The sequence below is a fragment of the Drosophila innubila genome (genome assembly GCF_004354385.1).
Source record: "Drosophila innubila isolate TH190305 chromosome 2R unlocalized genomic scaffold, UK_Dinn_1.0 1_C_2R, whole genome shotgun sequence".
In the NCBI taxonomy this organism is placed as follows: Eukaryota; Metazoa; Arthropoda; class Insecta; order Diptera; family Drosophilidae; genus Drosophila; species Drosophila innubila.
In genome coordinates this window covers 20,071,497-20,096,536 of record NW_022995374.1, presented here as the reverse complement: position 1 = coordinate 20,096,536, position 25,040 = coordinate 20,071,497, and the positions used below count along the sequence as shown (strand labels likewise).

The window sequence follows — 25,040 nt, the reverse complement described above, 5'->3', positions numbered from 1 at the left end:
TGATTGAAAAGTAAAGAATGACAATATAAACAAGCTCAAATCGTTGCAAATTTGTGTCGCCAAAAAGGTATTTGGATATTAAGATTACAGCAACCGGTTGTCACTGATTATGAATACACATGATTGCTAATTATTCAAGGATGGAATTCCCTAATTACATACTACAAATAAAATATCTCATTGAATGCGTAAATTAAGATGTTTTATAATTGATAAACTCGTTGCGTTTTAATAGAATGTTGATATTTATTTTTTTGTGTTACATTCGGTCAAACTAATTGCATTTCAAAAATCTTAATGGAGGCCTGTTGGGTACAGTCACCACACTCAGCCGTTAGGTTGTTGACACTGACACTACTGATACTGAAAGTAAGTCAAATGTAAACCGATTTAACCAAAAGCTACAGGAAACCGTTAACATTAAGGTAACGTTAATATAACGTTTATGTAGTTTCGTCTGCCATACAGCTGACTGTTTCTTCCCGTTTTTAAAAATGATGACACTCTCATTTTAAAACCCAAGACTTTAAATAAAGTCAGAAAAGGTTAAAAATACTTTAAAAGTTTGGTTTTATTTAAACCTTTACGCACACAAATACAACGACACTAGCTTAATAAACATAGGGAATGCATGTACTCGTATATACTCTCTTTTCGAATCTACAAATGATTGTAACGCATGAAATTGCGATCAAAGCGACTGGTACTGCCATATAAGTCTCTATCGTCCTGGCTGTATAGCATAAAATCTGGACTCTGATCATCGCCAGATCCAGGGATTGGTATATAGCTGCTAAAGCTGAGATCCTGTTTCAGGCGCTGATCCGGATCCCGTCCTAGATGAATAACCTTCGCATACAGCTCATTGTCCGACTGCAGGGCACGATCAAAGTCCTTCCAGTGTACGAATTTGACATGCTCTGTGGGTATAGCGTTTCGGTCCAATAGATCAAGGAGTGTATTCGAATTAACGGGCTGCACTACGTTCAGTTCCTGCTCCACGGTGGCCCCGCCTCCATTAGTGGGCAGACGTCGCTTACTTAGCTGCGGTTCAATCGCATCAATGTCAGAATTCCATAACCAAGCCAGAAGTGGGCTGGCAGAGGACTAAAGAATCAAGGTTTTAAAAGTGGCTAGAGGATGAAACGTTAGCTAAATTACTAACTTGAGCCTGACTGCGTCCAATGCGGGGTATGGTCTTCATGTTCTTCATGACGAAACTTTCAGTACGCTTGCCCAGACGTGGTACGTTTTTGGTAATCTTCAGAAAGAAGCCGGGACTTTCATCGGCACTACCAGTGCAGAAGAGCTCAACCAGAAGCAACACGGCAAACACCAGAATAGTGAGTGATCTCATTTTGCTGGTCAGTGTTCAACTGTGTTTAGTCTAGGGTTGATCGATGGTTTTTATATAGAAATTTAGCCGACATTGAAGGGAACAAATGCGGGCAACAGCTGCTGTCAAAATTTGCATTATCGATCAATGTGACTCTTGGAAGAGCACAGTTGTTCCAGATACATAGATTAACCATGGCATTTGATAAAATTACATAAGTTTTTAGACAAGTGTATTTAAATAAAGAAATAAATAATGTTTAAATTAAGGAATGTTAAGAATATCCGTCCTCAGATCAGCGAACTCTGTGCCCATTGGGCAACTTCGGTGGGCAATGCCTGATAACGCTGAACAGCCTGCTGTATTTGTCCATATGTTAGAGCCATTTTATGCATTTCGAACTCCTTTTGGACCTTGCCGAGTCCGCTGTTTGACAAGGGCATGATTAGCTCCACAACTCGCAAGTGTTCAAAGGCTTTGAGTACAATGGCACGTTCAACTCCCTGCATTGTGGTGGATACCTTGGCAAACTTGTTGAAGCGCCCAAATATTATTTCGAAATTGAATGGATCCCTGTCGTAGATGGTGGAATGATGCTTGATGGCAATGATAAGGCACAGTTCGAGCACAGAGAGACCACAGAGCAGATCAACTTTGTCATCGCATTCGTATTGACTGGCCAATGCTGTGACCTGCTCGGCAGTTATGTGAGGCGACTCGGGTTTTAGCTGTGCGACCAGGCGAAATATAAACATTTTCAGAAATGCTTCACTTATATCGAAATCGTAAAGCGTTTGAAGGGTTTTCTGTACCGCAGGACTCTTGATGAGCTTCGAAATCTCCTTGTTCCAGTTCTCGACCAATCTCTTGTCGATTGTGTACTCAATTCCATCGAAATGATTTCGCTGAAATGTGAACGCCTCAGATTTGAACAGTTCAAGACTGTCAAGGCGATCAGCATCTAATTTGAGCTCCTTGCTGCTTGGTATGCACATTAGCTGCTGGAAGAGTGCTGAATACTCGTCGAATTTATGAGCACTGGGAAACAGGAACACTTGCCTGTAGATAACAATATTACGATTATTTCTATCAAGGATCGATCATATTGCACTTACCTATGTGAAAATCTCGATTTAACACGTTTCTCGAGAAGCTCAATGACGTCCAGCCGACAGGTCACTCCAAGCACACAAATGGGCGCCTGAGCCGACTGTGATACATCAAATAGATTGTACAGCAAGGTTTGATTGTGATGTGTGCAGAATAGATCGAATTCCTCCAATACGAAGACAACGCTCTTGGACTTCTTGTCGCCGGCTTTGAGGCACTGCAGTAGAAAAGCTAGATTTTCTGCAAAAGAACCGAATACCTTCCCGTCTGCTGCATTCTCCAAGCGCATTTGAACTGTAATGGATTTCAGTGCGATGCGATCGTCTGTATGCAGATTTCCATCGAGATGCACAATTAGCGTGTTGTCCACAAACGTTTTGATTTCAAGTAAATCCGTGAGCACAGCATTAATTAGCTGTAATGTGTTGAAATTGTGCTTTAATGGAGCAATTTTGGAGCGGTGTTTGATTTACTTACTGTAGTTTTACCAGCTCCGCGCGGTCCTATCAAGAGCAACGAATTTGATTCTCCCATTTCCGCGGTGCGCTGCAGTAGTTGGCGCACATTGGAACGCTCGGCTTTATAGCCGCGTAGTGTTGTGTAGTCGCGTTGCAGTCGCTCCTTTAGAAAACGACGGATTTTGATTACCTCCTGTCCAGCGTCGGGCATTTTCAAAAACTTATAAATTCACTGGGTTTGTGTTTCTGTTTATAGCTTGTTTTGATCAAAAATTGCCGCCAAAATATCAGCTGTGCTAGAGGTGTAATGTTGCCGATAAAATATCGATTGCTCAGACTGGGTAACTGTTGGGCAGCGTTTTAGTTGCTCCTCACGCGCTGTGCTCCACACTTAACGAAAGCCTGTTGACTTCTACTATGCTCATAAGTGGCCGTTTCGCAAGCTCAACAGTTGCGCCACAGTAGTGAACCCATTTAGCACAATTGCTCCTCACCTAAGGCACAATTTAAATTCAAATGTTTAATAACAATTGAAATGAGATGAACACAAATGTTTATATTGACAATATTATTCAATAGCTTTAACCAAACAGACGTTTTTCAAGCATCGGTCAGATTCTTGGTCAGATTTTACTATTGTTGTCTATTATAAGTTCCAATGGCTTGAGTTATAATATATAGCGTCTAAAATTACATATTTTTTTTACTACATGGTGTATGTTTGTTTTCACATATTTGTCCGTTTTGAATTTAAAATGTTAAATGCGTTGTACGGGATCCAAAGTTTATGGCATTTGAATATTGCTTCTGTTAATCGTACTTAAATCGTACTTATACTTTTCACTGCAAAGTCGATTTTTGCATTACCTATTAATAACGCGTTGGTAAAAATCTTCAAATTAATAGGACCTAATTTATATTTAATCATTTTATTAATTTAACAATTTAATTTAATTTATTAATTAATATAAAGGTTTTTAAGCGTGAAAACAGACATCTTTTTGATCTATACAATGTCACCGTTGATGGGTGCAAATTTTTCAAACATCGTGCTAATCAGTTGGCCAATGTCTTGTTTGGCATATTTGAGGAATATTCTCATCTCAATCCCACCTGTTCCTACACCGTAAGTATTCTCATTAATTAATGATTCCAACATATTCATCTAAATACATTTTATATGTTTAGCATGATATTTTGATAGAAAAGCTGCCGGTAGCTCATGTTAACTTTTTAGTACAGTATCTTATTCCTGGAGGCCATATGTCCTTAACACTACCTGGAGTATGAATAAAATTCCACGAGCCGAAGTTGTTGTATATTTTACAAAATATTAAATCCGATTTACTATCAATTAATCTCTAATTATAATGGAAACAAATTAGTGGTTTAGAAAATAAAATAAAATGTAATGTATATCTTGTAGGTATCCAAGAATCAAGCCAAGTTATTGATAATTCAGAGCCCAATCCAGAGAGTAAATATTTATATTTATACCTTTGAAATGTAGGTCAAGTTATAGTTTAAAATTCTTAGTAAAATACAAAATCACACCAGCAATACAACGAAAAAATTGAACCCCAAAAACAATATATATATATATATATATATATATATATATTCCACGATGGCAAAGGAAGTTATTACTACGGATCAGTTGAAATATTATCGTTTGGTATCCAACAATGATCAAAGATCGAAAGATCGTTGGGTAAAATGCTTCAGTTGGTATCCGGGCCGGCAGACCATCGAGTTTAGTCGTATTCCTCAGATCTACTGCGACAGTCGTCACAGATATGGTGATGAGGTTTTTCTAAAATACGCTCGTAGCAAACGGTTAAACAATAAACATACCATTGTCATCTCTCCTGAGGATGCTGCAAATGCATTGGAGAATGCTGAAGTCGATAACGCTCCCAATGTGAATGGTGAAGCCAAGGTACCGCCTACAACTAACGGGGAATATGGGCGTTTCAAGCCGACCAAAATGCACTATTGCTAAACTCAAAGTGTTAAAGGATTTATATTATTGTATTTTAATACACTATGGAATTTAATAAATGCTTTAAGCAGATAGAAGTGCGTTTTTCATGTCTACAGTTCCAGCTGGGGTAATTTGCTGAACTATTAGGTTAGTTCACTTGACAATAGATGGCGCCACCAGTTTACAGAAATGGCAGAATGAGTACTGCCATTTAATTTGTAAGTGTGCTCTGCCTGCACCTGCAGCTACACCTACGAGTGCACCTAGACCTGTCACTTGAGGATCAGGTCAGCTGAGGTTCAGGTCGGGCTTGTCAGCAATTTGGCCATGGCGGTCACTCAAGTGGTTTATCTAATGTTTACGCCTGACAAACTCACAGCTCAGCTGTTGCCAATCATTTCGACTTATGCCAAGCAATAGGAGCTCGATGGTATTAGCAAGTTTCAGTTGAGATTCAGCTGCTCTATGGCTAGACAGGTGTTGTCCTCTTGCCATAATGAATGGACGCGACTTCTGGTTACACTTCTGTCTAGCTTGGCCTGGAGCTCCAGTTGCCAGTTAGCAATTGCCAGTTTTCACTCATCCCATGCAATTAAGAGATCATCGTCTCCTCTTCTCTTAGCCATTGGTCATTGGTCGCTGACAATGCAACTTTGGGTCGGCACTTCATTTATGGCTCAGAATCGCTGCGATTTGATTTGCATGACCATGCGCATAATTAACAAGGTGAAAATGTCAGCTAGTAACCGGTTCTAGTGGCGCTGATAAAAACTCAACATACTTAACGAGTGCTTACTGTAACGCTGCTGTTGTTGGGTTTTTTTTTGCTTCCTTCAGTCACGTCTAGTTGAAAAGTTCGCACAGGTAATTAACTCCGACCGAGTTGCTTGCACTTTTTATTTAACACTTCGAATGACTCGACGATTGTAAATGAAAACAGTTTTTATATGATAAGGAAGTGGCCAAGAACTAGTCATACAAATACTCCCATGGGTATTATTACTTTTAGCTGATCAATATAATAAGTATATAATAAGTAAAAGTATAAGTATTAGTACGAGTTAGTAACAAGATTTATATGGAGTTAAAAAATACACACAGATTATTATCAGAACTGAAGAATTTTCTGGAAACTAGGAAACTACTTTAAGTAATCTCTGTCTGCTCGCCTCTTTATCTACTTTCAAAAGATTTTACCTACCTCTCTTTAAAATAAACTGAATTGATTTTATTTATCACTTGAATGCATAACAAAACAGATTAATCACATATCCCTAAAAATATTTTTCTCAAGTTTCAGAAGTTTTAATAAAATCATCAACAGTATTTACTATCAGTCGAAAATAGTTGTAATTTCTATGAAACGTTTAGACTTGGAAAAAATAATTATATTTCCTATATTTGTTTTCATTTGCTAAACAATGACAATAAGTATACTGCTGATATTTTCCAACGTGAACTCTCTGAACTTAAGACTAGCTTTGATTCTCTGTTCCCCCAGATTATTAAGAAATATAGGAAAATACGTAAGCAATTATTAAATGAAAATAAACGTCAACAAAACCAGAATACGAGTATATTATCAATTATTGTGTACACATTGTTAGGATCTAAGATCATATCATAGACATTTCTAGCTATGTTATTACTACTTTTATGTCATTATTAAATGAGACTAATCGGAATTAATTTATGTAAGAATTTTCACAAAATCGAATATAAATACATTTAAGTTTTACTTTTGTTGAATTTGAAGAGCTTACTTATATCGACTGTTACCAATTTTTTGCAATTGTTTTACCATAAATCGAATTCGAGTAGTCACAAAGTGTAAAATGTATAATAATAAATCAACGCGTATTCGTAATTTTGGGATAACTTTGAGCTCGGTGTTTGGTTCATGGGTTTTTGGCCAGTTGCCAGCAAAGTTTCCACGCTTGGCAAGGCTGGCGGCAAATTGGCGGCAATTTATTAATTCAAAAAAAAAAAAAAAAAATGAAAATGGAAATAGACAAAACGCAAATCCTATTTGTCAATTTATTTGCGCAAGTATGCGTGCAACAATAGCAACAACAACAACAACAATAACAACAAATTGTCAATTGCTTAAGCAAATTGCGCATAATTGACATTTTTCCAATTGCTCAACGGGCATTGTTTGGCTCCCACACGGAGGCCATTGCTAGATTCCCGATTAGATCCAGCAGCTATCCTCTACTCTACTCTACTCTACTCTTCTCTCCCCTTCTCTTCTCTTGCCTTATCTTTGTAGCCGCTGTGTCGTCACGCCCGGTCTATAAAACTGTCCGCGCCAATGATTTAATTTCCTAAATATTTGGTTGGGGCATAAATCTTGCCACGACCTCAACAAGTGTCAACAACGCTCGTTGTAGGTGGGCTCAAAGCAAAGTTGCCGCCGTGGCAACCACAGCAGCAACAGATTGCATTATATCTATTGTGGCACCTTTTTGTTTCTTTTCTCTTTTGATTGTATTTTATTTTATTTTATGGTTTGTTTTTGGTGCAGCATGGTCAGCTCATTAGTTGGTACAAGTCGAGGAGGTATTGTTGCATCAGCCACACCTACAGCTTGTACTGGATTTGGGAACTCGCCCATTTGCAGCGAATGTGTCGCATTGTGTGGCATTGACAATTATGGCCCTTTTGTTGCTCAATCTGCCGCAACACTTGTGCCCGTCCTGCATTGTCCTGTTCCTGCTGTGTTTCATAATTTCCGCCTAAAAGGATTTCACAGTTCAAGGCATTATGAATGTCTCTCTATGTGTGTGTGTGTGTGTGTGTGTGTGTGTATGTGTGAGCTGTCCATAGATAATCCCATTGGCATTATAATGAGCCGCTTTTGTGCGCTGTCTCTGTGTCTCGACTCGTACTCAAACTCAAACTCAGACACTTATGTCATAGGCAAAAAGCCACAGACACGAGCACAAGTATTGGCCAAGTTCTAAAGCACGCAAGCCAAATGTGTCGCCATGTTGCCATCTTGAAACGGAAGCGACTACGTCTACGTATAGAAATAGAAATAGCCGTAAATCTAACAAAAATCTAAAATACTATTCGGTAGAGTAGCGTGTAGCGTGTTTGCGTGGCGGCAAAACTGGCCCCTATCATTATAGCTGTCGTCTTAGCTGAAATTGGAATTGGGATGCGAGTTGAAGTCGTAGTTGTTGTTGGAGTTGTTGTTGTTGTTGTTGGAGTTGGAATTGGTCAGCGACGGGCGTCGGGCGGATGCGCTTCCAGACAGTCGACAGCCAGCAGCCACTACACTCAGAAAAATATGCTATCCTAAAATAAGGTACAGCCGTACTTGAATTTATACCATTTTGACTTTCAAATTTGAAGATTGTTGTGTACTTAAATTGTTAAATTAAGTAAGTAGCGATCTTAAATTTAGAATTCGAAATGTTCATTCTAGCCACTACACTCAGAAAAATATGCTATCCTAAAATAAGGTACAGCCGTACTTGAATTTATACGATCTTAAATTTAGAATTCGGAATGTCCATTTCTAAGGCAGCTATTCGAAATAGTAGTCCAATTTTTTTAAAATTTATTTATTCATAAATTCCAAACCCTACATTATTTTATTTAATTTTTTTTGATAAAATAATAAGTTTATTTATTGTATGAACACGCTACACGCTACATAGTTAAAGATGATTTTTTTGCACTTAAAATAGTATTTTTCAAGATTGAAATGTACTTTAAAATACGAATGTTTTGTACTAGAAACAAGTAAACTTAGGGATTAGTTGAAGATTTTTGTGTACTTGAATTAAACCCAAAAAGTCCTGAAAGTATTTCAAAAAAATCTTATTTTAAGATTTCCGGACTTGCGAAATCCAAACTTGAAATAAGATTTTTGTTCTCAGTCTTAGAATATCCAAGCTTAGACAGTTTTTGAGATCGTTTGTACTTAAATATTCCCTGTTTAAGTACGGAAATCTTTTGTTTTTGTTTTTCTGAGTGTAGCTACGATCTCATAAGATTTCTAGGTTCGAAATGTTGCATGTTGTCTTTTGTTTCTTTTTTTTTATTTTAGGGGGGGTGGGGGCAGATACCCAAATAGAAAAAAAATGAAATGAAAGAAAAAAATTGATTTACGACTTCCGTTGGTAATGAAAATTCACTTCAACAATATTTATTTTTATTTTCTCGTTTTTTTGAGCTACTTCATTTTGTTGGCCAATACGCTGGTTGCTTGGTGTTTGCTTTTATAGACTCATTTAAGGCGATTATTTAGCAATTTTTTAACGTTTGCCATACGAAATTTATTACGACAATGGAGTGCTTGCAGATTCAAGATTCGGGCAACAGCAACAGCAACAACAACAGCAACAGTAACAACAGCTTCTTATCGAGAGCTCCAGTTAGTGGCGAAATTTATGGGCCAGAAAGTGAATCATTTAAGTTAATGACTTTCAAACGTGTTTCTTGCTTGATGGCTGATTGACTTGGCCAGAATCAAAGTCTGATGTTGTTGCTGTTGCTGTTGCTGCTGACGCATTGGCCAAGACAAGTAGCTCTGGTGATTGATAATCCGTTGATTGAATTATGAGCGCAAGTGTAATTTGGCTAAGCAAGTATGTGTATGTATGTATGCATGTGTCTTCCTCCCTCTACTTTTATTGGTATGTGTCTAGAGCTAGACAACAATTGTGTTTTAGCCAGCTCCTTACTAAATGCAGGCCCAGACTACACTTTTGAGCCGTGGGCGTTTTTGGCGGCAAATCAAACTAAGTCCAAGAAATTGGCAAATTGGCTTTTGGTTTTTAGCTTTTGGTAGGCGGTAGAACTTGAAAGGTTAAAACGTTGCTGGTCAAAAGACTTGTTATTGCTGTTGTTGTTGTAGTTGTTGTTGTTTGTGTCTGATGAGCTGCTACAGGTCTTCAGTTTGGTTTCTGTCTATGCGTGCCAAAATGCCAATGGCGTTTTAATTTGAAGTCACATTTGGCATCGCTTCACATTTATGAGCTGCCGCATTTTATTTGCTTTTATTATGATGTGTAAGTTTTAGCCGTTTTTTATTCATTTATTTGGCTTTTCCGTCAGGCAGCAGAACCGGCAGAAGCCGGCAAGAATCAGCAACTGTTGCCAGACCAGCTTCGACACTTGCTGCGACTACCTGTGAGCCAAGTTAAGCAAAACTGGATTAAGTCCCTTTTTGATTTTCTTTCCTTTTTTTTTTTGTTTTTATCATTTTTGCTGTTGGCCCTAATCCGACTTCATGTAATTGCATGCAGACATGGCGCCAGTCAGTCAAACCGTTGCCATTGCCATTGCCATTTCCCATTGTATGGCTGCTAATAGGATCAGCAATGCTCTGTCTGATCCTGGCGTGAAATCCGCAAATGTTGTTTACCTTTTGCGAAAAGGGGTTGCTCGGGTCAGCCCGAAAATTCGACCATACCCTTAACTTAGGCGTCAAGTGCACACACACACACTCACACACACACAGGTGTAGGTGCGTGTGCGTGTGTTTACTTTGGACTGTTACGGATTGTTGGCCTTTGTTTTTACAGTTCGAGCCAGAACGACACCCACAGCCGCTGCTCGAACTTTTTCTTTGCCCATATTCGTATTTATTATTATTATTATATTCCACTTTTTTTATTTTGTTTTTATTTTTGTACATATTCTTTCAATACTTGTTCTTAGACTGCCTCCTATTCTTGGCCACGGCCGTGAGTCAACAAAAAAGTTCGCATCGATGGGAAAATTGTGGAAACAATAAAACGCAGAAAACAGGCACATCGAAAGCTCTCAAGCCAAATCAAGATTTAGCCAACAACAACAACAACAACACATGCAGAGGGTATATGTATGTATATATACCCTATAGTTATCATTATATTTCACTCGATAGCAATTATTGCTACCGTTTAATTGTTCGCATTGCGATTTTGTGGGACGCCGCCGTTGATTTTTCACACGCGTTTGCTCAGCTCCCCCGTCATCCCATGCCCCTCCCGTGCAGCTCCTTGATTCCCGATCCCAGCTATACCACCAACCGTTTCCTTTGACCTGCAGCTGGCAGAGTCCACGCCAGACTTAAACCGTCCATTGACCGTCTGGCTGTGAATGCAGCCACGTGTCTAATGATCCGCAAGTGATTCCCCTCCCGAATTGGCCCAGTTACCAGTTTGTATATAGATGAAGTATTCATATGACCATAAAATTTTAATATTTCTGCCTTAACTTCAAACTGTGCAAATATGTTCTGTAATTTCCACACTTGCTGGAAGCATTTTCAAGTGCCAACGATTGAAAGTTTTGGCTAATAATTTGCATAGCGAACTTTATGGTAATTGCTTGACCTACGGCACCCATGAACCATCAAGTAATACTCACACTTCACCAGTTTTCTAATCATTTGCAGCAGCTGCTTTTGCCTACACACGCATAAAGGAAGACAGCCTTTAAATGGAAACAAGAATTAATTTAGACAAGTTTAGATTTAATAAACCACGAAATTTTTGGTTATTTAAAGAAAAGACAAGCTTTAAATTAGGAGACTGGTTATTTTAAGTAAAGATAAGCTTTAAATTACAAAAATTACATCTAAAATAAATATGCGTACTGATATTATGACAATTTAATATTAATTAGGGCTGGACTAGCAATATCTCCTTAAATATTATCAAAAGGATAAATTCAAGTTTGACTTTTATTTCTATACATTTTAAGTCAAAATATCTGTGATATAGTTATCAAACCCCTTAAATAGACATTGAAAAACCGGCCCTTAATATTAAAGATTTTTTGTTGTTTTTGTAGTTAATCTCACAGTTAAAATTTGAGAAAACGTTTCAGTTAGGGTTTCGTTTATCTTTGCCTGTTAATTTTTCAAAAGTTGTACATTTTTGTTTATATAAAATACATAAACGAATAATTTAAGAACAAATAAATTAATTTTTAAAAAGATAAAAAAATAAAATATCAACTTACTTCTTCAGTTCTCAAGTTTATATATATTTGCAAAGTATATATTCAATTCGTCAATCTAAAACTAAAATGTGTATAAAAAATGTTGAGCTTATTTAAGATGCAAGTGGCTTAAAACTAGGTCTATCGGCTAATGCTTTTAAAAATCACTTTGAACGATTCAAACTCCATGAAATATATTAAAGAGACAGACTAGATTTGAGCCACTTTTCATCAAAAATCATCGCTTATATTCCAACACGTGTATGAGCACTTATGAATGACCTCGCCTCAACATAAAAAAAAAAAAAAAATAACTGAAATACTGAATAACCAAACAATCAGATTTTTTATCGTTGACACGCAATCGAAACGGAAGTTTAGTTCAATTTTATTGGTGAAATTATGTACGGGAACTTGAAAAGAGCATCGGGCATGCAGATCTGCTGTGTTGTTCAAATAAATGGTCCATTGGAGCGAGCAGAGCGTTTTATAACGATCTTTCCGATCTCTAAAAACCTCCAATCATTGGTTGCTTCCCTGTTCCCTGTTTGGCCCTTTCTGTTTTACTCTGTTCGATTTGTGGCCAGTCATAGCGCCAAAGAGTCGACAATTGAATTAGAAGTCTGAGCAGGACTCATGAATGAACAAATGGGTGTGCACACACACACACTCACTTCTACACTCATACAATCAAACACACACTCACACACACATATTCAGTCAAATGATGAACATGTTGTGCAGTTGAAGTTGAACCCATTTTCTCACCTGTTAAAGTTGTAAAGACGCAACCAAAATCGTTTATCGTTGTCGAGATCCGTTCCTCAAGAGCTCCGACTTCGACTCCGACTCCGACTCCGATTTGGACTTGGACTCGGGCTCAGTCGCCTTCGATTGACTTCGATTGCATTGGCATTGCCGCCGCGTCATACGATTTAATTGCTTCGATTGTGTCAGCAGTTTTATTTTCTTGTCTTCATCAGCAGCAGCAGCAGCAACAGCAGCAACAACCTCCTCAGGCTCAGCCTGGCAACATTTGTTGCGGAAGGGGGCGTTTTGTGCCCAATCCCAGCCAGAGTTTGACTTGCTTATAGGCGCTCAATAATTTGATGATCATAATCAATGGCTGACTGACATTTGCCCCTGCTGCTGATGCTGTTGCTGTTGCTGCTTCAGCTCAGCTTTTCCTCTTATTTTTTTTATTTTTTGCTCGGCTGGCTCTTTGATTTGGACTCGTTGTTGTTATTATTGTTATCATTGTTGTTATTGAGGGATGAGACACAAAGGCTTTGTTCGAAATTGTGTGTGTCTGTCTAACAATGGCCAACTCGAAACTTGTTGAAAGCCGTTTTATCCTTTTGATGAGGCGCTCAGAGATCCGGCTGTGGCCATGACTTGGTCCAAAGTCAAGTGTGGCGGCCCATTTACCAAAAAATAAAAGGCATGCCGCAGGATAACCAATAACATGGCGTGGGAGTCTGCCTGGCCTATTAAAGTCATTAGAATATACCTAGATGCTCTATAGAGAGTATTAACTACAAATCCGAAATGAATTTGTTTTTGTTTCAGTTTAATGCATGAATCGCATGCGTAGGTTTTCTATAACGATTAAAACCCTCATATGTCAACTTGGCCCATTCATCATCATCCCGCCAAGACACACCAGCAGACACTGAGCATGAGATTGGGACTGAGATTGAGATTGAGACTGGAACTGAGACGTCGCCAGACACTTGTTCCGTTCGCAGACACGAAATGCTGATGAGCTGAAATCTCATCAAGAAGTGTCTACATCAGGCAACAACATGCTTAAATATATATATGTTTATAATATGTTCATAAGTATCTGTATGTCCCTCTCTTTCACTCCCTTCTCGCTGCATAGAATTTGGGACTTACAGCACCTACTTCACCCTGGAGAGACACTAGCTGGCTGGCGGGCTTGATGACTTAATTTTCATTTCAGTCTGCTGACTCCTCTCCAAAAACCCATAGACCCGGGCTTCTCTACCAGCAGCAGCAGCAGTCGTGGCCTTTACAGCTGGTACAGGTGCCACGCATGGAGTTGGAGTTGGAGTTGGAGTTGGAGTTGAAACTGTAGCTGGAGTTGAGCACTTGAGAGTCAGCACAGTGACACACGCAAGTGTTTGGCTTGTCTCTGAGCATGTTGGCTCCATCTTCATTTTCAACTCCTCCACCTCCAACTGCTCGACCTCTGTCTCTCAGTCCTCCAGTCTCTTAGTCTCTTGTACCCTCGTCACTTGCTGATTTGTGTGTGTGTGTGATGATGCAGCATTTTCTATGGTAGCCCAAGACACACTTGTTGGCACTAGCTAAGATGTACTCCAAAGTATTTGCTTTAATCATTATGGTAGCGCCTGTTGCCTTCTCCAACTGCAACTGCAACTGCAACAGCAACTGCAACTGCAACAGCAACTTCAACTGCAGATGATAAATCTATATTTTATTAGCATTTCCAAAATGTGTTGCATGTGCTGCACGTGTTGTGTTAAATGAGTTGTTTCCATTTGCTTACAGTTGCTGCTGCTGTTGTGACTTGGCCCAATCCAATTAAAACCACATTTTTCATAGAGTTCTGGCCAAAAGTCAGTCGCCATTTCGATTTGCCATGCTGAATGCTACAAACGAATATACTACAATATAAAAAAAAACCTCCGACAAATTCGAGTGAAATCATTAATATATATAAATTTTTTTTTTTTTTTTTTTTTTTTCTTTTGGTTTGGAGATTTATAGAACCGTAAGAAATGACCCCAAGCGACTCGTGCTACGGCTACGTTGGGCGTTTGGTGTCTCTGCGTCGTCCATTTCCTTTCCATGTCCAATGGGTGTCGTATATAAATCGCGTGCTGCACTGGAGGTCTTCAAAAACGCTTACGAGTTGATGCCCGGCGGGCAGGGCAACATCCACATTCACAACCACATTCACATCATCAAGAGCAGCAGCAGCAGCAGCAGCAGCAGTTGTAGCTTTGGCAGCCGCCTGTCTGCTTCGTCTCTTGGCCAGATCTCATTCATTTGGGGCTGTGGCACTGGGTGTTAACCGGCCACGGAAGAAGCCCAAGACCAAGAACAAGACCAAGACGAAGACCAAGTCCAAAACTGAAGCCTCGCCTGCGGTTATGTTGAACGAACAAATACGCCAGATACGTTCCCCTTCCCTTCCACTCCCTGCTCTCCACTGCAGATGTTTTGCCTAATGATGAGAGTGAGAGAGAGCGATCTCAAATCTCAAGTTAAGGGCTGCAAGAAATTTCGTGCCTATATGCTAATTTCGGACCAACTTCTGTCCTGTTGATGCTGATGCTGATGTTGTAAAACAATAAACACGAAGTCGATTCGAATTTAATGGAAACAAGATTGATTTCCTGAAATCCACAACTTTGCACAATATTTCCAACTGATATTTGCGCCGAATTCAAAGCTAAAGAAACCTTGAAACGCAGTCACGCAATGAGCGGTCCAAGAGCAACCAGTTCGGATTTTGAGCCTGGGTCCAAATCGTGTCTGATCGTGATAATGATGTTGACTGCCTGGCGTTCTGCCCAGCTTCGATAAGTCCCTGCATACACTTTACAGTCGAGCTTAATGACTTCGCTAACAAGTTTGCACTTGTGGAAAAGTACATCTAAAAGATAATTTAAAACTAAGAGCTGGAGGATAGTAAACTGAAAAATTTAAACAACTTTATATATATCATATTATTTTAGCTTTATTTTAAATTATTGGAAGGATGATAATAGAAACAAGACAATATTAACTTAACTATTTAAACACAAATTCTATTTATTTCAAAATGATTAAATAAACAATTATAATTTTATAGGCTTAAAAACATGAGGTCCGGCCTGTCACATATGTAGAACCTCAGTTATAAAAATAACTGGGTTCGATACCTCAATATTGTATTTTTAAGTTCCTTGGAAATAAAACACATTTCAAATTACGTCTATATTAAATTTAAAAACAAAACTAAAAAATCAAGGAAAATTTTAAAATTTATTAAGAGAATAAATTTAAATATTGTATTAAATTAAAGTTAAGCAAATTTCAAAACTTATAAAGTTGCCGGACTTGTTGAAATATATAAGAAAATGTCAAGTTTATTACTAAGTATTTCTCGTACTAAAGCTTGACTGTTAGGTATATTGAGGTAAGGGTATATTAAAGATTGGTATTTTAAAAGTAAAATAAATTTCTTAGTTTTGTTTTTGGGGTGGCTGCTATCATAGCCGGTCGCTGTGTAAACCCCGCCAGCGAAATGCAAAAACAAATTGTTTGTGGGTCAGCCAACAAAAGGAAAAAACAAATTGTAGAATGCAAGAGAGAGGGAGGACGTGAAGAAGAAGCAGAGAAGAGGAACTGGCAACGCGCGCGCAAAAAAAAAACGAGGTTTTGGATGCCCTAACAAGCGAGCGGCGCAGGACGATCGCGGACGAGGGCGTTGCAATGTTGCTGCTTCGAAGATGTGTCTGCAGCAAAGCGAAATTCAAGGAAAACGAGCAGGAGGAGCTGCAGCTTGTCCACTAGCCGGAGGCGGAGTGGCCTCGTCTGGGGCTTCCACATTGCGACTAGGCTGCACGGAAGCCTAATGGCCGCTGCCAATGTGATTTGTGATTTGTGCTCTTGTGTTTTGGCTGCGGTCGCTTTCAAAATGTTGTCTATTTCCATGGAAAATGTTCAAGGCAATGTGAAAGAGGCAGGAGATGCCGGAGGTGGCGGAGGAATGCACATTCTATGCAAGGGGCAGCATGGCAATGACAAAGCACTGCAAATGGAGCAGATGCCAGTGAAGTCAGTCGGTGGCAGCATGCTAATTTATGAAGTAGCAACTTGCAGCGACATGGATGCGGTAATTATAGCTTGGCAACTTGTTGCCAAACCCGCATGGAACAGCACTTCAAAGTGCATGAATGAAAAGAAAGCCACAGCTACAGCCAGAGTCGATGCCAGTCCCAGTTTCAGTTGGAACTTGAAGCCATCAAGGTGGCCATGTTGCACAGAAGCTGTTCTACTGCTGCTGTTGTTGCTGCTGTTGTTGCTGCTGCTGCTGTGGCTGCAACATCAGGTGAACGCGCCCACTCGGTTAGTGTAGAGCCGAAATGAAAAAGGTTCTTGCCCCGTGGCGTTTCATTTTTGGCCGGACCACGGCCTGGCTGCAACATTTTCACAGCAACATGCAGCAGCAACATAGTTTACACACCTACCGATGCTTGCTGTGTGCCCCGCCAGCAACATGCACTTAACTGGTAGCCGTAGTGCACTTTATAATACAAAACATGGCCATGTCGGCTGCTCAAGACTGTGGAGCACTCGTCGCTGTTTGATAGATGCTGCCACTGGCTGCGGGCGCATTGCTGCGCCTGGGCGTTGCCGTTGTACAACGTGCAACAGCAATAGCAGCCGCAACAGCATCAGCAACAGCAACAGCAGCAACAACATCAACTACAAAACCAGCACCGTTAGATGACTTGTGAGCTTAGGCCTCATTTGCATGCAACAAACTGGGCCAGAGCTCAAGCAAAGCGACTTTTCATTAACATTAACCCAGTTGCCTGAATAAATGTTCCGCCTTACACCCTGGCGCTAGCAATGACCTTGCTACAGCCGGATCAGGTGACCAATCCTTGGAATCCGGCAAGCTCAAACTCAATCCCAATATGTAGTCCATCAATTAGAGCGGGCAATGACAATGACAATGACAACGGCGTCGACTCATTAACAAATCGCCCGCACAGCGTGTGCCTTGCGAATGTTCAGGTCCAGGTAACCGATTATAATTAGCGCCCCCGTTACAAGCCCTTTTCGGTTAATGCAAATTGAGTGCATGGCGAATTTGGTATAGGTATAGGTATAGCGGATTAGTGTGTATATAGGCAATCGAAACTGGAGCGCAGAATCAGCGAATGAAGTGTGAAGAAGTGGACAGGTTACACGCAGCAATACAGAATCCTCTGCGCTGTTTTGAGGAGCACAAAATTCTCGAAAAAATACAGACAGGCCAAACAGAAATTAAAAGCGCAGCCGCCTCTCATCATCATCAACCCACATACACACACATATATGTACATATATATATATCCATCCATATATATCCAAACATTAAAGATGCCGACGACGTCGACTGTGGCGCCGCTACGAAAGACAATATAAATCATATCATTCATACCTCGCAAAAGGGTCCCCAATAATACAAAGCAGAGGATAGGTAAAGAGAGTGTGGAAGATAGGAGAGAGAGAGAGGAGAGGAGAGTCTCATCCTGGCAGGCTGACTGGCTGCTTAGCAATTAATTTTATATATATGTATGTCTAATATTTGTGATTATTATGAATAGACAGAGACACCTTTTGACTTGAAATCGAATTCCAAATCAAATAAGCTCTGTTTCGTATCAACACTTTCAGAATTGTTTACGTATTTCTTTATTAATTCCATGATTTCGTGGTTATTGCTGCTGCTGTTGCTACTGAACTATGGCAAAGCCAATCCTGGCTATGGGGACGCGAGTGGCAATGTCGATGAATTTGGCTTTGGGATTGCGCATTCTGTCCTGGAACATCAAGGCAATTCCATGCAGAGTCTGACTGCGCAACGTTTGCAGCTTCGTTGGTGGTTCATTTTGTTGGAGAGTGTATGCTTTTGGCTGCCAGCTAGATTGCTTATTGTATAACGTTGGACCTTTGAATTTTTGAATATTTTTTTTTGCTTTTGACGATGGCGTCGACGCCATTTTAAATTACCAGTTACCTGCGTGAGCATCATGTCATCTAAAAAACAAAAAATAAACGGCAACAAGCCAAAGAATCAAAAATGTCACACACACTGCGCATAAATCACGCTATTCAAATTGTTATCGTCTCTCTCTCTCTCTCTCTCTCTCTCGCTCTCTCTTTCACACCTACTCCAACTCTTTCGGTCGACACACGATAATTTGTTCGAATCATTTTCCATCACACACCGTAAAGTGTTTGCACCGACAAGTCGGGGCAAATCTAATTAAATTGTTCAAATGTTTTCAGCAACCTTTGTTTTTCGTCTATTTGTGCAGCAGTGCGTCCCTCCCGCTACTCCTCTTCACCCTTCCCTCCTCTAATAGGCGCCACAACTGGCTGCAAAAACGCTGACAAATGTTTCCGTCAAAACACAAATTTCACCTCGTTGTTGTTGACGTTGTTGTTACCTAAGGTGTTTCGATAATAGGGCATACGCGACACTGCACAGTGGTTCATAAGTGCTTGGTAGGGACAACAAAGTTGTGAGGTAAATACATTCTTTAATAGTAGGCTAAAACTTTTTATTGCCTTTTACTAATAATTTATTGATACTAACAGTGCATACTAACTTGAATACATGCCTTAGGTATTGATTAATTATAAATAAAGGCGTCGCTCATTTATTAAACATTTAGAAATCAAGAATCCTAATATATATCACCATAAATAAATGCTTGTTCGCTGTAGATATTGTTGTGACAGTGTCAACACTTTGCTTGCTGTTTTTATGCATATAGAACTTTCAGCTTAACAAAAATATAACAATAATTATTGACAATAAAAACTGGATTTCCTGTCAGTTGTCTCTACATTTTTTTTCTCACTTTTTTCAGCTTCGTTCCAATGTTCATGTACAATATTATGAATCTGTTTTGTTGTCGTTAGACTAAAACTTCAGTCAAATGCGATTCAATGCTTAATTAAACTCTAGATCGCCAGCAAGGAATACAGAAAAATATTTACGAAAAAAAAATTAAAGCCAGCTACAATATAATTTAAAACAAATTAAAAGCGCAGCCGCTTGAAACCCCCTGTACGAAGGGTGGAAGAGGTTTAAGTCAACCTGACAGTGACGCGCCCAATCGAAAATAGCAACAAGTTAATTTGAGGCAAACTCCCCCGCCGAAAAAGGTGTACTTTTTTTCTTCTTTTTTTTTGAAAAGTCATTAGAAAAAATGTGAGGCAACCAATTTGAATATTTGATGGCACACACAATGTTGTGCGTTGTACGTTGTAGGTTGGTTAATTTAAGGTGATAATTGCTTTTTAATGTGACACAACTAAATTTCGTGGTTGAGTTTTGTTGTGTGTGCCGGAAGTTTTCCTATTTTCCTATTTTCCTATGCGCATGTGCAGCCAAGAGGCGCACAAGCACTTGTTACGTGGATGGCCAGGCAGCAATAACAACAACAACAACAATTGTTGTACAAGTACTACACAAAAAAAAAGTGTCAACAATTATTTTCAAATTTCAAAACATTTCATTTCGGCGGTTGGTTGATGGCTTTTTGGGGTGACTCGGCTTAAAAGGTTTCCCAGGTGTGAAATTGTTTTACACTGAGGATGCCGCGGAGGTTGACGTTCATGATATTTTGGCAGCAGCACGGAAAACTTGAAGTGCGGGCGTCAAACTAACATCCTGTATGCAAGTTCGTCGCTTAAGTCTTTCGATTTGCCGCAGGTCTCACAGCAATGAAGACATCAACGGATTTGTCTAACACGTTCTGCGAGTCACAGTAGCTCAATTGAAATTCCGTTTACTGGTTTTTGGTATTTTTTTTCATTTTTTTTTTTTGGCTAATTGGCGCCGCAGGAATTCACAAACGGTGTGCAAAAGTCACGCGTTGAGCTTGGAGTAGCCCGGAATGAACAAGTAGCGCTGCCATAGTGCCAACTTATCGCACTATCCGTGTGGTTGTAGCTGTGTTAGTGTCATAACAGCCACCACAACAGTCAATACTTTTCAATGAATACATCAACAATGAGAATGAGTCGATGCCGTTGCCGTTGCTGTTGCTGTTGGTGTTGGTGTTGTAGACGTCGCCGTTGGGGCTGAAAATTTATTGGCAGTGACGGCGATGGCGGCCAATTAACACAGGATGCTTGAAGCGCCAACGCCACCAGCGTTGCCTTGCTTGAAAGATGCCGCCAGCCACAGCGGACACTCGAGCCACGGCAGTCAGACCTGAGGAGTGCTCTCTCAGTGTGCAATGAAGTCGTAAAGTCTGATTTATTTCGAATTGAATGTCAATACACAAAGCACACACTGAGCGACTGTGGAGTCTAAGGACGGGAGCAGACACTGGCTGCTCCAGCACCCAACCACAGGCGGTCTCTGAGCCGTGGTGTGGTGTGGTGTGCTGTGGTGCGGTGCGGTTCAGGCTGACCCAATTTGGCGCCTGCTGCGGCGCTTTCATCAGACTCCTCGTACATCATAAACAAATTCATAAAAGTCGCCGTCTCTATGACTGAAGCTGCATTCATAAAATTTATGGCGTTGAAAGGCGCATCGAATGCGCATTTTGGGGCCTCTCAACTTGTTGGTTTTCCTGTCTGATGTTGTTCTTGTTGTTGTTGTTGTTGGCATTAATGTAGTTCCTGTGCAGTTTGTGCTACTAGAGCGGCCTTGTCTTGCCCCGCACTCGGTAGACTCATTAAAATGTAATTTGAGCGCGTTGTTTCGCATTTCATTTGGACAAGTGAACCAAACCAAGTTAACCGCGCTAGCCAAGTGAACCGAGCAGCGTCAGTTTCCATTTCATTGAGTCGAACTGAGCTGAGCTGAGCTGAGCAACCCCCAGGAACTGTCGTTATGAGTTGAGCTGACTGACCCATTACCATCTCGCTCTAGCTGCTGTAATTTAGTTACTCGATTTGATTGATTTATAGGTGCTTGCCATCTCGCTCACATGCGCGACCCTTCGTCCCTGCCACTGTCCGTGCCCGCTTCTGTGGCATCGTCCCTTGTCTCGTCATTTGTGGCACATTATTATTTAAATGATAAATTGTATTGCCCGGGAACTTTGGCTTTTTGGGGCCGCTCATTGCTTTCCATTTGCTTTTATTGTCCGCCTTTGTAGGTGTTTCCGTGTTGCTTTTGCTTTCAGCTCTTTTTTTGCCCGCCTTCGCCTTCGCCCTCGTCTTTTGAGTTTACCTTTGCCTCGTTGCCCTTTTTCGTGGCCTCTTCTCAAGAACGTGAAGAACCCTTGACGTTTTGCGCTTTCTTCTTTGCCTTCACGTGGGCGTTTTGCTGTTCATTTCAAATTTTCCGTTGATTTTTGTGTACACAGTATACGTATTTTATTTATTTATTTTTTTTTTTTTGGGTTGTCGAGAGCTCTTGGCTATGTCTACTATATAAACTCGTAGTACGATTATACAACGCTACCCCAGAAGTAGCTAACAAAATTAATCGTCTCATTTGTCCAACTGCAATGCCGTCGCGGTGCTTGGCTTTAATTTGGGAATAAATGTTATTTGGTAATAAAATCGATTAGGCTTCTGTATTTGAATGCTACGTTTGTTTTACTGTGATTTTCTACTTTACTTTTGTTACTTGGGCGTCAGTCAGAGTGAGACATCAAAAGGTAAGGAGTTCTACGAGGATATTGGACATAGATAAAACACGAAATATACTTTTGAGTACAAAAAAATTACACTATGATTACAGTACTAACAGGATACTTTCTATTAACTTTTATAAATATTTATTTATTTATTTATTTAGTGGCAATTCAAAATAGCTGATTAAAGTTAAAATAAAATTATGAATAATGGCTTTAAATTAAAATTTAAATATTACATTAGTTATTATTACTATGAAAAAAGTCTTTAAGACTCAAGTTTTTATAACTATATTTTGTATAGTTATTCTCTGTCAGCCCTTGAATTAAAACATAAAAACTTTTATAATAACTAGTTGAATCATCTTTATTTATTGTTATCATTTTGTCAGAAATATCACAATAATAACTGTATCCATATTTTAAATTTTTTTACATACTTAAATATGTACTTTATTTCTTCTCTCATGACACAGTTTTTAAAAATTTCAGTCTAAATCATTTTTTAAATTATACGCTTTCAAGTGAAATCCGAATGTATATTTAGCTGCTAAAATATTAAGCAAGTTGAGTAAACATGTGTCAACTTGTCAGTTAATTAAATGGTCAATTGGTAAAATTGACTTGCAAACGCGTTTATTTGATATATTTCCATTTCACGTGCCTCACGTCTAACGACGATTTGATTTCGATTTATGTGCAATTATTGAGGACAGACTGAGTAGACACAAAATCACACACACATACACACACACACACAGACACACACTTTATTCTTAGTGAGACAGTGGGAAAGTGAACAGTAGCAGTAGCAGCAGCAGCGACTAAAGCCAATCATAATTTGCATTTAATAAATATTTCATTAACTAATTGCAACAATTACGTGCATTTTACTTAGTGCCTTCAAATTAGTGCAGCGAAGCCGTTACCAGGGATTACAATTTAAATCGGATCAATGTGGTGTCCAATAGTTGTAGCAGTTATTGATCGATGCACGTTTCTTGTCTAACAATAAGACGCCGGTCGACTTAACTTGGCCCGTTAATTGCTCCAGCGGCTTATGAATATGCAGCAGCTTTACAAAGAGCAAAACAAAAAAGCAAAAAACCCCGCCAAGCCAGAGCGGAAATCCTCCTCGGGTGCACAGGTGACAATTGCTGATGGAGGGGGTCGAACGGGCGGTCGGGCGGTCGGGCGGTCGGTCAGCCGTTGGGCCACTTGAGAGCAGCTTCGTAGCTCGTGCTGCGCTGCCAAAGGTTCTTGTTGTCTTGTGTGGCTTTCCAAAAGTGACGGCCGGCTGCGTCTTGTGAATGAATATCTGTTGTGCGCTACAAGGCGACAGCGACGTGTCGCCATTTTGAATTTGTTGCTCACCAGTGGGCGGCGTCTAGCGTGCAAGTATTTGGGAGAGCGAGAGAGCGCAAGCGCTCTGCAAAGACGAGCATGTATTTGTGTGTGTGTGTGTGTGCGTGTGTGTGTGTGTGGAGGGGGCGTGATAGCACTGTGTAAAAGTATTTGTGAGTACGTAAAAGTGTGTGTGTGTGTCTATGTCTGCTGTGTTTTTGTACCTGTGCGACGTCAAGTTGCTGGCTAGTTTGACTGGTTTCATTGTTGTTGCTGTTGCTGCCTGTCAAGTTGCTCAGTTTGGTCAAGTAGATGGCGCTAGTTGTCTTGAAGTGGCTTTAATATTCAAGCAATGCCCCAAGACTTGGACTATGCAATTGATTTTTGTTAACATACACAATATATGATGTTTAAATATTTATTTACTATTTTAAGCAGCTTTAATCGAATCTTTTATACTTATAAGAACTGCTACTTAGTTTATAATATAAACAAATCATAAAAGTCTTATATTTTGAATAATTTAACTACAACTGTTGATTGCGTGCCACATATTGGAGCGTATAATAGTAAATTACAGGTTCAGCAATCAATTTAATAATTGAGACCTTTGGCTGTTTTAATCAACGTTATTTAATATGTCAAAATATTTGCACTTTCAATGGCAGCGCGTCGTCGTCGTCGAAAAACAAAAAAAAAAGGCCAAAAGAATCCAAGTTAAAAAAACAAATTTGCATACAAATAAATGCTGATAATGTTGTAAATCCCCCAAAGAGGGAACATTGAGCTACGCTGCTGCTGGCCACGCCTCAAGTGGGTGGCTTTTGGGGGGTGCAAGAGAGCGCCACAAAACTAGACGACGGCTGACACACAAACAAAAACAAAAAGGCAGCAAAGACACAAAAAAATAAAGAACTTAACGCATACGCTATGGGCGCCCCCGTCTCCCGTCTCCCGTCAGCGTCGTCTCCATTGAGGAAATTTATGGTATTGGTGCGGTTTCAACACCAACCGCTGCTGCGACAGCTCACACAGACGTGCACACACACAGCGACTGACGGCAGCGACGCGACGTCGAACCGGTTCCATGCCATGCCATTGGTGGTGGGCTGTGAACGCTTCCAAGCAGCAGCAGGCGTCTCGCTCGCACGCACGCACAGCCCGCTAGCGATGGGCAGGCTGTCTCGCTCGCACGCGACAGCGACAGCGCGGCAAAGCGACAGCTGGCTGACTGCCGAGACTGCCGAGACTGTGGACCGGGCAGCGCGCAATCGCAGCGCTGAGCTCGTACCTAGTCGTATACGCACTTTGTTCGTGGTTGGTCGTTGTTGCTGTCGCTCGTCGCAGTTTCGGCCGTTTCGCCGGGTTCGTCTCGAGTCTCGATTCCGTTTTCGATACCGATTCTCTGATTCTCTGATTATCTGATTCTCTTGGATTCTCTGATTTCGCGCTCGTCGCTCGCTCGTTCGCGTTGCCGTCGCGCAAATTGCACAGATTGTTGTTTT

At 40.2% G+C, this 25,040-nt stretch overlaps 3 protein-coding genes across 3 annotated transcripts; 1 reads left to right on the top strand and 2 right to left on the bottom strand.

Moving 5' to 3' along the window:
- Positions 1 to 546: 546 nt before the first annotated feature.
- Positions 547 to 1,357, bottom strand: LOC117783990. Its single transcript, XM_034621577.1, has 2 exons — positions 1,166 to 1,357; positions 547 to 1,107 (listed from the first exon to the last, which is right to left on the bottom strand). The coding sequence occupies exons 1-2, from the start codon at positions 1,355 to 1,357 to the stop codon at positions 661 to 663; spliced, it is 639 nt and encodes a 212-aa protein (XP_034477468.1). The 3' UTR covers positions 547 to 660.
- A 194-nt stretch (positions 1,358 to 1,551) lies between these two features.
- Positions 1,552 to 3,126, bottom strand: LOC117783989 (origin recognition complex subunit 4). The gene is made up of 3 exons (XM_034621576.1): positions 2,924 to 3,126; positions 2,452 to 2,861; positions 1,552 to 2,395 (listed from the first exon to the last, which is right to left on the bottom strand). The coding sequence occupies exons 1-3, from the start codon at positions 3,113 to 3,115 to the stop codon at positions 1,627 to 1,629; spliced, it is 1,371 nt and encodes a 456-aa protein (XP_034477467.1). The 5' UTR covers positions 3,116 to 3,126; the 3' UTR covers positions 1,552 to 1,626.
- Positions 3,127 to 4,516: 1,390 nt separating this feature from the next.
- Positions 4,517 to 4,978, top strand: LOC117784734. The gene has a single exon (XM_034622543.1). The coding sequence runs from the start codon at positions 4,532 to 4,534 to the stop codon at positions 4,904 to 4,906; it is 375 nt and encodes a 124-aa protein (XP_034478434.1). The 5' UTR covers positions 4,517 to 4,531; the 3' UTR covers positions 4,907 to 4,978.
- Positions 4,979 to 25,040: the final 20,062 nt, after the last annotated feature.

Bases quoted from the DNA above. Each gene is read 5' to 3' on its own strand.
- LOC117783990 (XM_034621577.1), bottom strand. From the start codon at position 1,357: ATGAGATCACTCACTATTCTGGTGTTTGCCGTGTTGCTTCTGGTTGAG. The intron at 1,108-1,165 runs GTTAGTAATTTA...TTGATTCTTTAG, and splicing joins TTGGACGCAGTCAGGCTCAA to TCCTCTGCCAGCCCACTTCT.
- LOC117784734 (XM_034622543.1), top strand. From the start codon at position 4,532: ATGGCAAAGGAAGTTATTACTACGGATCAGTTGAAATATTATCGTTTG.
- LOC117783989 (XM_034621576.1), bottom strand. From the start codon at position 3,115: ATGCCCGACGCTGGACAGGAGGTAATCAAAATCCGTCGTTTTCTAAAG. The intron at 2,862-2,923 runs GTAAGTAAATCA...AACACATTACAG, and splicing joins GCGGAGCTGGTAAAACTACA to CTAATTAATGCTGTGCTCAC. The intron at 2,396-2,451 runs GTAAGTGCAATA...TGTTATCTACAG, and splicing joins AAATCGAGATTTTCACATAG to GCAAGTGTTCCTGTTTCCCA.